Raw genomic sequence first — 14,726 nt, 5'->3', positions numbered from 1 at the left:
TTAGCAACTTTCCCAAGCTCTTTGTCATGTTGATCATACAGGGCAATATGGATCAAGGGCCTGTCTCTGTACAGGCTGAGTATCTCTTATCCAAAATGCTTGGGAGCAGAAGTGTTCCATATTTTGGATTTGGTCAGTCCTCCACATTCATTGAGGATAGGGTCATAGGATCGCCATGAAAATGAAAACCCATGAATAAAGAAAGTGCCTGAGAGAACACTTCTCTGGGACTCTTAGCATGACTTCCTCTGGAAGCTGATCACAGAACTGCATTGAAGACTTCGACGTTTCTAGAGAGCTGTTCTCTAGTTCCTTCCAGCATGACTGGAGGAAACTGGCCACAGAGTCACACTGAAGGACCTAGAGATTCCTAGAGGGAACATTTTAAATCGTATCTATTAATAATCAAATGTGCAAAGATCCAAACTGCAAATGTGGAGGGACAATTGCACTTATACACATATGAGATATCTTGGAGATGAGAGTGAAGTCTCAACACAAAATTCATTTGAACACCTTATACATGTAGCCTGAAGGTAATTTTATACCCAAAATTTTTAAATAATGTTATGCATGAAACAAAGTCTGTGTACATCGAACTATCAGAAAGTAAAGGAGTCACTATCAGCCACTTATGTGGACGATTTTGGATTTCTGATTTCGGCATTACGGATAAGAGATACTCAACTGTACTTTCCTTTGCTCCTAAATTATGCTTAGTGTATGGAAACTTTTTAGTGTAAGGCACAGAAAAAACAATTAGTTAGGCTACTTAGCACAAACCAATGCAATTTTGCATTGTCTTTTAATAGCAGGCTGACGATGTGAGGCATCACCACCACTATTAAGGGGCGAACTTGTATTTAATTGATGCTCATCACCCACTCATCCCTATTGCAAGAATACCAGACTGGAAGAGCTGCTAAACGCCACCTGTTGCGCTATAAGCCTGGGGAAGGATTTAATTTAGCCTCTGCCCTATCCAAATCCCGTTTTCTCCCTCCACTTTGTAATTTCATTTGCATGACACCTACTGCTGGAAGAGAGACAAAGGTTTCACTGTACCAGTGCAAAAACATAAGAAGAGTCCCCACTGGATCAGAACAACATTCTCTCTAGTTTAGCACTCAGTTTCCACAGTGACCAACCGGAAGCCCATAAGCACAGCTAATTTTGCTGGTGTAGTTGCGCTTTCCGGCATTCTCACCCCATCTTTATTATTCAGCTCCCACAATAGCTCTGTGGGCCTAGAGCAGGGGCACATTTTCCTATGGAGAATCTGTCAGGCTTCCTCTTTTCCTCTATGCCTAGTCAGGGACAGACTACTCCTGCCAGAAGCTTAATGTGATTTCCTGAAAAGGGATTTGGAAAAACCATAGGCTGTTCTCGCATACCCTAGTTACAACCAATTGGAGGTAAACACATTAGAAGCTAAAAGGTCTCTGCACTGCACAAGGGATGAGCGGATGAATAGGGCACAAGAGAACAAGGCACTTACAGTGCAATCCTTATTTCCATGTAAATGTATATAGGACTGCAATCTCAACCATTCAAAAAGTGAGCTTTGTGAAGACAGATGTGAGGAGAGTACTGGAAAAGGACACATGCTATTAATCTGCATATAAGTAAACACCCTAGAAGTATGCATTTGAAAAAAAATACTGTATCATAAGACTGGGCAGGAGAATATATTTTTGAAGCATCTTTTCCACTCCTGACATATTTAAATTTGTCACCTTAGAAGGTGAAATAAAAGGTATTTTACTCTTCTTCCCCTGCTCCCAATATCCTTCCTATAAGACAGGCTGAGTATTATTCTTGGGGAGAAAGAGTACTAAGACGTGGATAAGGAGTGGCTAGTGGAGAAGCTGAGCTTATGTGTGGCTATAGGTCAGTGAGAGAGCACCTGCTTAGCACAGGAGGTTTCAGGTTAAATCCTTGAAATTTTCAGGTAAAGATGATATTCACAAACCCTTACCAGAGACTCTGGAGGGTTCGACTGACCAGTCAGAGAAAACAATGATTAAGAGTGATTTTAAACTGTAGAATGAATACAGTTTGACATCATTTTAACTGTCATGGCTCAATGCTGTGGACATCATGGGAGTTGCAATTTGACGAGGCACTAGCACTCTTTGGGAGGGAAGGCTAAAGACCCCGTAAAACTACAACTGCCATGATTCCATAGCATTGAACTATGGCAATGGTGTTTAAACTGCTTTAATTCTACAGTGTAGATGGGCTAATGCTTTTAGTTAGTATAAGGTCACTTCATATGAGCATATCCATAGCATATTTGTGGTATTGTCCTATCTATCTGGGCTGATATCAGTTTGGGCCAGAAGAATGCTCTAGCAAGGCTGCACTCTGATATCTTTTTATTGGAGGGAAAGGGGTATGGGGTTGGCGTACTCTGTTTCTCACGGTACCATTATCTTCTTCTGTAAAAGCTGGCAGCTGGGGCATGTGCCTGGGGGTGGAGTCCTCTGCTTCAGCTCCTCCAAGATGGGTGCCACAGCCTGTTCAACCATCTGTCGCAGTGACTCTGTGTTCACGAAACTATAGCTGTGGCCAGGAACAAGGTAGAGAAAAAAGAGAGGGTACAATTTACATTAGGACTGGAACCAACAACTTGTTTACTCCTTTTCATGTCCTGCTAGAAGGAAAAAACACACCTCAGATCAGCCCAAATTAAGGCATCAATAAGATCCCCAATTGAGTAAAACAAAGACACATATTTCTGTAATAAAAAAAATAAATCCACCACTTCTATAAAACAGTGCTTATTTTGCACAAATTTCAGAGTTGCATTCCTTTGGTATAAATCCAAGATTGTAGGACCAGGAAAGGAATGCCTTGTGAGCAGGAGGTAGACAGAATAAACAGAGGCAATGCAGCCTGCATGCATGCGATATGACCAGAAAGCCATAAGGGAAAACTAATTAGCCATTAAAGACTGAACAGTTCTTGCTCCTCTTAATATTCTAAAAATATATGATGAAGACAATGTGTTTCTTAAAAGAAATGAATGTGTAGTTTCTCAGAACTCCAGAAACTGTGGGATATATCAGATTTTGCATGAAACAGTCTGTTAAGCAATGGCCAGGATTAACAGCACAAGTGCTTCGAGGAAGCATCCTTGTGTTACATAGCATGGCCCCCTTTCTCCTGGGAATTGGAAAAGCCTATGATTTGGAAAAGAAGATCTCTGTGTTTGTTGCTCTAATGTTACAGTAATACTGGCTAAGGATGGACAGGTATTTAGACTGCAACTCTCATTGGCTCTTGTCAGCACAGCATATAGTAAAGAATATTGGGACTGGCAATCCAGCGATTATCAAGTCATATTTTTCACTCTTATAGAGCAATATATAGATTGCTTGGGTAGGTATTTCTATTTTGCTAAAAGCCTCTTGCAGTATTGCCAGAATAGCCTTGCAAGATGTTTGAAATTGATGAAACCAAGTCTTTCTTCCAATGTCCCACATTCGGTCTCCTTGTCTCTGCCCTCACTTAGCCTGGCCTTGCTTAGCCTCCTTGCTCTCAGGTTGGCCTATAGTTCTCGATCTTTAAAACCCATGTGAACCCTCACATAATTGAAAAAAGCACCTGGAACATCTGGCACAGCTGACAGTTTGCCTCTCAGGTGTTTCCAAGGGCTTGAGCACTGACAGATGCCGAGACACTTCTTCCAGCAATGGTTTTACTTGTCGCACCCCATCTAGGTCAGCACGAAGCTGAGTGAGGGACACCGAGGTCCGCTTGACCCTGGCATAAGAAGAAAAGTCAAAGGCAGTTGCCTTAAGCACAACTATGTGGTTCCATGATTTTTAAAAGGCATATGTACCAATTGTGTAAATCTGCAGGGCTTTTTGATTTCAGGATCAAGGGAAGCAGGGTGTCACTGTTTCATTTTGTAAAACTCATCACCCAGATAGTAGGTTTATATTTACTTGTCCTCTTTTGATCAGCTTATTTGAGGGCAAAAGGATTCACAGCATCTATTACCTAACTACACCCTAGGATATACAGGTTGTTTAACCCTTAACTGAAATACTTGGGACCAGAAGTTTTGGATTTTTTTTTCAGATTTCGGAATACATAATACATAATGAGATATCTTAGAGATAAAGAATGCTCAACCTGTATTTTAAAACTCCAAACTATCCAGTCTAAAAGGAGTTGGATTGGGTCCTGCTGCTGCTTAAACCTAGCCTTTCCTTTGCTGGATTCTCCAGGCAAGGAACCAAGAGATTGCAATAGAGCCCTGATCACTAGTGGGCAGATGGCACTATGAGAAATGGAAAGCCTATTTCTGTGGGAGATGCACGTACGTGGCAGAGACCTCATCCAGTTCCTCTCGCAGCATCCTGAGTGCCTGGCTATGTTCCACTTGTGTCCTCTCCCACTGTGGAATCAGCCCTTCCAGGCGCACGCCCAGCTGGGCCAATAATCGCAGCACCTCCTTCTGGGTCAGTGCCTCCCTCTGAGATTGCCCTGAGAGCTCCAGCACACATTTCCTGCAGGGCAGTGGAAAGACACCATTGCATTGAGAAAGGGAGTTCACGCCTCCAACATAGGCAGGGAAATATTTGACACTACATTGGACTTCAGCTCTTAGAAGCCTTAGATAGATGCCCAATAGTAAAGGATTGTGGCAGTAGTAGCCCAAAACCAATCAGTGGGACATAGGTATTGAAGGAGACATCGCTTTTCCCACACCTTCCCCACACTACCTGATCTCTTCCAGCAGAGGAATGCAAGCCAAGGTAGAAGCCGTATTTGACTTTCCATCAATGCTCACTTCATCCCCTAGCCCTGCTCGCATGTGCCCATTCTCCAGAGCCACTCGCAGGTTGTTGATGGATGCCAGGATAGCAGCAGTGGGAGGTGGCAGTTCACCTTCCTCAGAATTGGAAGGTCTCAAGGCTATTGCTGTTGCATTGCTGACCAAATCCAGAAGTTGTTTGGAGATTCCAGATGCCATCCTCTGTTCCAGCTCTTGCCATTCACGGCCCTGGCGACTGAGGTCCTCTACTTGAACTTGCCGCTGTAAGAAACGCAGCTTCTCCTAAAAGGAGCAGAAAGGGAAAGCATTGTGGGTTTGTTTTCTTATGTTTTTATTTGGTGTTTTTACATGCTGCCCCCCACACCAAAGTCTTATTTGATGCCTCATCATAGTGTGGGAGCTATGTCTGCATTCTTCAAGGTTATGCCAGCAGAGACCAAGAAGTGACAGGTGGTAAACCTTAGAGTATATCTGGCCCCAACGTAGAATCTGAAGACCAGTCTTGCTTAGCAGAAGAAGACTGACCACCAGAGGATGAACCGACCAGGAAAAGCACTATGATTGTGCTTTTCCTGCATGGCAGGGAGTTGCATTGGATGGCCCATGTAGTCTCTTCCAACTGTATTATTCTATAATTCTATGAATATAATAATGCTTTTAAATAGTTACGATTTCCATCAATGGTTACCTGCAACAATGAAATTACAGATATTAAAGCTAGGGATAGAAAGAGTCGTGACTGGTTCACTGGTTGAAGAGTTTTGAATAATTTTGTCCAAGTCTGAACATCCCAAAATATTGTGACGGAATCATTCTGTGGTGAAAAGCACGTTTTTGCACTAAAATGTCGTTTTCCTGAGAAAACAGGCCTACTGGGATTTCACCACAGGATTAAGTCCTCCACAACACTTCAGAGAATTGGATACAGAAGAATACTGCAGAGGCATATTCATTTTCTCCTGCAGCTACTGGTGTAATTATTTATCATTGTATGCAAGGACAAAATAGGGAAGAATTTACATCCCTAATTCAAGGCATGTGTCACTCTTCAATTTAAAAACTGCCAAAGCAGTTTGCGTCATTTTAAAAAAATGCAACAAAATAAAAGTGGCATATAAAATGAAATGCAAGTAATAAATCAGTAGACAAAGCAATAGGAGCATGCAAAAGTAGTCCAATTCAACAGATGCAAAAGAATAATCAGTGCCTCTCCACAGAAGACCACAACTCTAAGAATCCCAGAACCCATGTATTCTGGATACTGGGTATATGTGCCTTCAGTTTGCCTGTTGGGCCACTCCATGAATTTCATAGGCAAGAAATACTCAGAGGTAGTTTGCTATTTCCTTCCTCTGAAATACAGTATAGCCTACAGCACCTGGTAGTCCTAAATGGGCTGATCCTATATAGCTTTCACAATTAGACAAAATCTTGTGTATTTAGGCTTACACCTTCTCAAAAGTGTTTTACCATACTCTGTTTTTCCATATTATGTCTTCTTCAATATTGTTTCTAGAATAAATTGTATCAAGTATAGAATATCCCTAAACATATTCAATGGACACAATCATGTTATTCACATAATGATTTTAGCATTGCAGCACTAGTATTTTATTATTATTGATTTTTGTACATCTTTAGGAAAAAGTTTTGTTGTTCAGGGACTCTATCCAATGGTAAAACTGAAAGGAAGGTCTAAAATGCAAGGAAGACAGTACAAATAGTGCATCCCTTATCCAGAATTCCAAAATCCACAATATTCCATATGCATATAAGATGAAACATAAACAAACATCATGTTTAAACATAGGTTCCATCTTCACGATATCTCATGATGTACGTGTGTGTAAATATGAATACTGTATTCCAAAATATGAAAAATCTAAATTCTAAAACACTTCTGGTCTCAAACATTTTGGATAAGGAACACTCAATCTGTAATTAATGGCAAGAGGCTGATATTTAAGTTTCTCCTAGAAATCTCAGATCAGATCCTCTAATTTTTAAATGTAGTCCTTTTTTCCCTCCTTGCTACAGGGAGATCTAGAAATTCAATTTTAAAAAAGAATTATCTGGCTTCTGCCATTCTCTAGAACTTGGTAATACTGGCTGTAGTCCTCAGCTGTGATCCTACACAGATCCAGCATAATCATGCTAATTTGTGACAATTATGAAGCTCTTGCTGTCCTTACATTTCCCCATGGAGTTGTATTACTCATGCAAGCAACAGGAACTATGCCAGTCATCCCCACCACTCTCCGTCTTTCAGTACTTCTCACCTCCAGGATCACTGAAGTCTTCTTGAGTACATTGGTCTTGACTTCAGCATCCTCTACCGATTTTGTCACCTTTCGACAGCAATCCTATAGGAAAAGATGTGAGTGGGTGCAGGGTACACTTCAGAGGCTAGCCAGTCAGGCAAAGAAAGGGAAGGCAATTCTCATTGAAAGAATAATCCCAGAGAATTGAGTCATCTAAATATTCTTTTTGGCAATGGGACTCTTGCAGATATTTTTGTTCTAAATCTGATTAAAAGAATGGGGATTGCCATTTGTTTTAGGTTTTTGGAGGCTCTCCTGTAGCCATGGAAACAAACACAAACTGTGTTGTGGTGTTTTTGCCTGCTTCAATCTACTCCCAATCAACTCACTCAGACTGATGTCATTCTGACATTAAACTTTCATTGCCAGTTTTTGCAAACCAAACAAATCCAGCTTTACCAGCACTATGAATCCTCCTGCCACAGTCAAGACCCTAATTTATTATCACTTTTGCCTGGAATAAAAACAAGGAATCTGCTTTAATAGTTGTCCTTGTCCAGGCAATCTTGTCAGATGTATAACAAAAGGAGAAGATGTAGAAAAGTGCAATTTTGTTCACCTTTGTAAATGTAGATGTCTCCTGCCTAATTACTTACCTAATTGAGGGAAAGGAACATAGGTTGCTGCTCTGCCAAAGGACATCTCTTTGTACCAATACTAGTCTCTCCTAGGAGCTCAAGTGTCCTCTCCTTCTCCACACTGTACAGGGACTGAATCACCAGATTCATACCTATGTCTTTACTTATACACAAAGATCAGTAGCTAACATGCCTATGATGGGAATGCCATTGGTAATAGCTATGTTTCTTTTAATATAAAAAAAATTAAATATCAGAGAGAATTAAAGCACATTCTGCTAGAGCTGGAGTGTACTGGCCCCATGGCTAGTCCTTTCATGTAACAAGATGTGGCAGCTGCTTCAAGCTGCTTCACACATTTTGATAATTATGAAATTAGTTTTAATCTTTTTTATTTTAATATAATATTTTATTTTTAAATTAACATAGTCTATATAATGTTTTTTTTTTATCAGAATTGTTATCACAGAGGGATAGGTCAGGGGGATGAATCAGGTATCCAAATAATTTGGTGAGCCTTAACTTCTATGTACCTTGAATTGACAGAATGGGGCATGGGAGATCATTTGCAGTTCTCCTTAGGCATTAGCAATACATCTTGGGATGTCTGTAAGTGGTTGTGATGTCTAGTAAATGGAGGGCATGACCAAAGCCCTTCTTATTGTTTCATGTTGGGAAATGGCAGACAGCTTTTAGCTTCTCTTCTTCTCTGAGAGCCTGTGTGCCAAATCAAGGCAGCTGCTGCTTCAGCTCTTGACTAAAAGCATTGATTATAACTGTAATTGTTTTTTCCATTTTATAGCACAACTGTTCTCTGCAGAGCTCAGGGCAATATACCAAGACTACCAAATTCCATCTTCATAACAACTCTGTAAGGTGGGCTGAACTGAGGCAGAACTATATGTATGTACAATCAATGCTTTTCCTGGGTAAGAAGAGATATTATCTCAGAACTCCCTAGTCTACATTCAACCTTTTAACAACTATATAACCTGGCTATAACTCCCTCTTTTCTGGCCAGAAAGCAAAAGGAGACCTCTCTCCTTATCAGGCATCTCTGCTGCTCCCTCTGTGTCTCTCTCTTCAATCATCTCTCATTTGGAAAGCACTTTAGAACCTGTCAAAAACTAATTTTCAAGCAGGGAAATTAATTTTCTAACCAAAATCCTGTGCATTTCATATAAGACTAGAGACAGCTTTGGATAATAATCGGCCTGGTGGCTGGGTCATTCATTGCTTCTTTGTCCCCAAATCCTTGGTGTAACTTGATGCTTGCAGCACCTACCAGTGACTAATGCTTTCAGTCTTCAATCTCCATCTGGAGGCTGGATCTAAATGCAAACCTTATGGCTAGACATCTAGTCTAACTTTTGTACTTGTTTGATCTTCTTTCCCATGCTGCCTGCTTTTTCTACCATTTAGTCTGACAACAATTTCTAAACAATGTAAAACTTTGCATATTATTTTGGTTAGTCTTAAAGGTATTGATTAGTTGTGGATTTTCTAGTTTCCATGCCTTCATATATTTATTTACCCCCTCTGCTCCCAAAGTGTTTCGTAAACAATTAAAAACAGAGCAAATTAAAACTAGAATAAATTATAATAATTTCAATAAATAATTACCATATTTAAAATGCAAATGACCTAAAAACAGTTTAAAAGCACATAATGGGAGGAGTACAGCATCCACCATTAAAACTCTTTCCTCTATTGCCAAGAGACCGATCAATTAGAAAAATAATTTGGCTATCTTTGTTTTTAATTTTATCAATGTTCTTTTCTGATAGCATTGCTTTGGAAATAGAACAGAATCACATGGCACCTTAAGCACAGGCAGAGAATACCTTCAAGGTATCAGTTCCTGTCTCATCTTGGAAGCCAAGCAAGGTCAGCTCTGGTTAGTACTTGGATGAGTGTTTGCCAAAGAACAACAAGTTCTGTAGTTTATATTTCAGAGGAAGGAACTGACAAAACCACCTCTGAGTAGTCCTTGCCCAAAAAAACCGCTTTAAATTCGAGGGGTCGCCATAGTGAACAGGCAACTTCAAGGCACATACACACACAATGTAGTCAACCAGAAAAAAAGTGTGAAGCTGACATATCAGATTAAATAGTAGAATAGAAAGAAAGATGCCACACTCTGAAACACCATAGAGATATAGTATTATGAAAAAGGGCACATTTCACACTAGGGATAATGAGACAAAGAGCAGTGATGGAAACTACTGTAAAACTATGATTCTATGATTCTAAGTACCAGTTAAGCTAGGTGTTTTCTAACAAAAAGGAAGTACTTAATTAAATACACTTTAATTTAATTGATTAACCTAAGGTGGAATTGCTGGGACATAGACTGAAAATAAAACTGTCTTTACCATAAAACCATTTTAACAGTCCATAACATCTGAGTCTTTTTCCTGCTACACAGTTACTTTACCTGCCATGGCTACATCTTTTGAAGTCCTGGGATTTGTATTTTTCATGAGGAACTAGGGTGCATCGATAGAAAATTCCAAATATCCCAAAGAATTACAAATCCCATTGTTCCATCGATGGCACCATGTCAACTAAAGCGGAGTCAAAGTGCTATATTTGTGTAACATGAAATACACCTATGATCTTACAACAGGGACTATTGAATTCGCCCTCAGTTGAAGTTCCTATGCTTCAAACTTACTTTCTCTTGAGAAAGTGTATCATAATCAACTGATTTTTTTTAAAGTAGTTTGAAGCTTTTTATTGCTGATTGCATTTATTTATGCACTGTGTCTGAAGAATTCTAGCTGCCATTGGTTTGAAATGAATGGTATAAATCCAATGGTTAGTTTCAATTCAAAGAGACTGATTTGATCAACAAAGCTTACATAAATGTTGACTTGACAAATTTAAATTAATTCAGTGAGCTCTTTTAATTGGAACAAGCAACAGGGTTAAGGTTAATGCCTTAACATTAATGCTTGTATTGTAATTGCATTGACTTTTATATGTTTTATATAAAGTACTTTCTTGGAGATGAAGCTGAAATGTGTAACTGAAGTAACATACTTGTTGGTATACGTGGTATGCTGTGTACAATTCTGATTACCTCATCTTAGCCAAGATATCACGGAGGAGAAAAAGGTGCAGAAAAGGTCATTTAAAATGATCAAAGGTGTAAAAATACATTTGCTGTGAAGAAAAGGTTAATGAAGGACAATTAACAGATATGAGGAACAGATGGGAAACATGCGGCCTGTTGGACCTTAGATTAAAATAATCATCTTCTTTGATCATTAGCTATGCTAGCTGAAGCTAGAAAATGAAGTCCAATTACATCGGGAGGTCCAGAGGTTTCCCCAACTTATCATAAAAGTGTATAAGCAGCATGTATTGTGAAGATTTTAAAGCAAATATTGGATAGTCATCTCCCAAAATTGTTTTAGCTACAACTAGCAGGAGTGTAAGGTTTTACAGATAATTCTTGGTACCTCTTCCATCTTCTTTTTCTTTCCAAACGCAATTAAAACTGTGACCACCAGGTAAAACCAATTATGGGTAGAGGATTTGGGAGATTTGGGGGGGGGGGGAGAACCCAGTTGCTGCACAATGAGGAGTTAATTTATAGAAGAGATATAGTGATGGGCTACCTCTCTCAAGAGCTTAAAACAGGGATCAGAAAGATTCAAGGAGCAAACATTTTGTCGATAGCAGAGCTTGAAAAAGCTAACTTTTGGGGTCTATGATTCCCAGAATCTCCAGTTAGCATTAATCACTTGCAGTTCACAATCCCCTCCCCTCTGCATAGCTTTCATCAACGCCCACTCCTCATAATAGCTGCACACTATCTTCAATATCAGAAGTAGTGTGTCTGTGAAGATCAGCTCCTCGGTGCCTGAGTAAGAATGTGCTTTGCCTCTCATAGCTTTCCTTTAGGACATCTGCTGGAACCAGGATTAGGTGGGTTTTTAGGTGACACCAGCAGGACTATTATCACATTCCTACAGTTATGCTGCTGGACACAATTCTAAGCATAAAGCTGAACCAACACACCATTGATACTGCAAGCTATTTCTGCCCTGTACATGATTCTAATGTCTATGTCCTACAGAGCTCGATGGCTATTAATCATCATGACAATTACATTCTGCTTCCATGTTATCAGCAGTGTGCTACAGAACATATTTATATATTTATTTTATTTAGAAAACTTATACCCTGTTCTTCAGCCACAAGGCTTCAGCACAGCTAACAAATGATCATTTATGGGGCTGGAGAGAAAGGATAGAGTAATGATATTGCCTTCATGGCTTGTAAGTTTTCAAGGATCATCTGGTTTGTCACTGTGGAAAACAAGATGTCAGACTTGATGGATCTTCGTCAGATCTGGCAAGCCTGTCTGAATATTATATTCAGCTTTCTGTTGTAATGAAATCCCTTTTTCTCTCTTCTTTCGATAACTCAGGAAACAAGATAATATGTCAGCTCAAGCCTGCTTCAGTCTGTCAGGCTTTTCTTACACCAATATGAACTTAAGTCACATCTAATTCAATATAGAGTTGATGCCAGAAGTGTATCACTTAAGCTTTATGTAATGACACAGTCTCTTCTCCAATTCCACTCTTGCTGTGATTCAGCTTTCCAACACACAAGCTTTCCCCCATTCTATTTTCCTCCAGGTGTCTTGGACCACAAATCTTTTCATTATCCCCATAAGTGATTCTAATTGGGATGATAGGGACTCTAATGGAGAAAACTACATTTGAAAAAGCTTGCCTATGTGGTTTGGTGGTTCAAGTATCAAGACTGAGACTTGGGAATCCAGGTTGAAATCTATGGCTGTTCTAAGACATTTTGCTGCCTGAAGTAGTGCAGCAAATGGAGTGTACCTTATGCAAGACAAGGTATCTGGCAAAGCCAGAGAGGTTATTTTGTCAGAAGGCAGACCATCCAACAAGAACCTCTCTATATCTCTTGCATTAAAAAAAGGAAGTAAACAAATAATAATTTGCTGCTCTTTGATGCCTCTTAAAAATCCACTGACTGAGGGATCTGTCTCATTCTAGTTGATGGTGAGGCCAACATTCTTAAATCCCCACTAAACATGAATCTCACTAGGACAATCATTCCTTCCCAACCTGATATATATCAGAGTTGTTGTGAGGATAAACTGAGGAAAAAGGAAGGCTGGTACATTGCCATGAGCTCACTGCAGGAAAGGCCAGATGGGCACGCAATTAATTAATAAAGAATTAATAAAGAATTCTCTGCCACCCTGTGGCAGAGAAGAAAGGTCTCACAGAGAAGAAAGGTCTCCCACTCAAGGATGATGTTTCCATACAGTGTGGTGAACTAAGGGGAAAATTTTTAACATTGATCATAACCAATTGGCAACTGACTCTCCTGATATTCCTGGAACAAGGCTTTGCTAAACCAGCACATCCTTCCACACTCCTCACCTTAAGTTGAGTACAATACTCCTCCAAGTCCTCAGCCTCCTGTCTACGCCTCTCCAGGTTTTCACACAACACTGTACACTCACTCTGCACATAAAGAGAGCACAAGAGTTAATGCATTTCAAAGGTAAACAAATAGGACGAGGGGGCCATATTGCCTTATCTTGATCAACCAGCCTTGTAGACAGTAAGCCCTCCTTCCCTTTCTAGAAGTTCAGCCTTTCCAACCTCCCTCCACATAGAAGCTCTGTTAGTGGCACATTAAGGTCAGAAGGAGCTTTTATTTGTTTCTCCTTCAATCCAAACAAGATTAAAAACACCACTGGGGGAAAAATTATGAGTAACACCACACAAACAATTAAAAATCATACAGCATTTGGATTAAATCTTATCTAAACGATAAAGAATCCACCCAAATACTTTCAGATTTTTTTGGACCAGTTGTTTTCTGCAGCAGAATTCTGAAGAGTACATGAGACTCCAGTTGGAATGTAGTTTGAGGAAAAGACCTTGAATTTTACAAGCTATCCTGGGGCATAACCCACAACTAACTTAATCTTACAAGAGGACATGGTTACAAAATGCTGAACCTAGAGCAAAAGGGTCAGAGGTTCTGGGCTGTGTGTCTAGCTTTTAAATGTTAGCCTTGCTCCAGCTTGAGGTGGAGCAAGACCCACTAAAAATAGCAAGTGAAAATACTGATCAGACAAATGTATTGGGTTGATTATTAAATAAAACACCTTACAAAATAAACTAAAAATTCTTGCCTTTCAGGAGCTCAAGAAGCTGCCATGGAAAGGTCAGTTGTGAGGTCTTAGTCCTAACTATGCATAGATTGCTTTGTTGATATGCAGCTACATGCAATAACTACAGCTGATTTTGGATTCAGTAACCCTTTCCACTTCTTCCTACCTGGAAGGAGTTAAGGAAATGTGGTAGTCTAGAAAAGAATATAACAAACCAACACAGTAGTTCTCAAAGCAACCAAAGTTTATGGTTTACTTGATGGCCAAAAGGGCAAAAGAGAGCAAGCCCATGCTGGAGCTGTAGGCCCTTGGAAAGATGGTCTCTACTGGAAGTGATGGTGAGAGGGGAACAGTCTCCAGACCTGCAGGTTCTGAACATGGCGGTTGACCTTGGACGTCCTCTCCTTGAGGCTAGTGATGGAGTCCTTGGCTCGCAACAGGCCGCTATTGCTCACTTCCTGCAGGAACAGATCATAAGGAGGAGTCAAGGTCAGGTGACTAGTCCAGTTAATTCTGACCTCTTGAGACTTTCTGGGCATTGCTTTCAACTCCAAATGCTTTAAGACTGGCAGGGTACACCTGAATACAGTCCTTTAAGTGAGGGAGTCTAAGACTTGAGATCTTTGAAGTTTATCATGAATTAATGAGAGACACGGAGGACCCATCTATACTGCCATATAATGCAGTTTCAGGCCCCTTCCACACTGCCCCTATCTCCCAAGATGTGATCCCAGATTATCTGTTTATCCTAGATTATCTGGCAGTGGAGACTCATATAAAGACTCAGTTTAAAGCAAATAATCTGGGTTCAGATCATGGGATATAGGGCAGTGTAGAAAGGGCCTCAGAATGCAGTTTAA

General features: G+C 40.0%; 1 protein-coding gene across 5 annotated transcripts in view; it reads right to left on the bottom strand.

The window, feature by feature from the left end:
* Positions 1-14,726, bottom strand: part of tsks (testis specific serine kinase substrate) — a 29,859-nt gene that overhangs the window by 2,981 nt on the left and 12,152 nt on the right. The window contains exons 4-10 of one of the 5 annotated variants that reach the window (XM_008113604.3): positions 14,229-14,324; positions 13,124-13,207; positions 7,069-7,152; positions 4,737-5,071; positions 4,335-4,520; positions 3,610-3,768; positions 2,430-2,565 (exon numbers count right to left, since the gene is read on the bottom strand). In XM_008113604.3, the coding sequence (XP_008111811.1) occupies positions 2,430-2,565; positions 3,610-3,768; positions 4,335-4,520; positions 4,737-5,071; positions 7,069-7,152; positions 13,124-13,207; positions 14,229-14,324 (1,080 nt within the window). The remainder of the gene's footprint in view (positions 1-2,429; positions 2,566-3,609; positions 3,769-4,334; positions 4,521-4,736; positions 5,072-7,068; positions 7,153-13,123; positions 13,208-14,228; positions 14,325-14,726) is intronic. The other 4 variants (XM_062983760.1, XM_008113607.3, XM_008113606.3 and 1 more) reach the window with 4 other exon arrangements.

This window comes from Anolis carolinensis, chromosome 6 (assembly GCF_035594765.1).
Source record: "Anolis carolinensis isolate JA03-04 chromosome 6, rAnoCar3.1.pri, whole genome shotgun sequence".
Lineage (NCBI taxonomy): Eukaryota > Metazoa > Chordata > Lepidosauria > Squamata > Dactyloidae > Anolis > Anolis carolinensis.
Note: the sequence above shows the minus strand (reverse complement) of the source record. Positions and strands in the feature narration are given on the sequence as shown.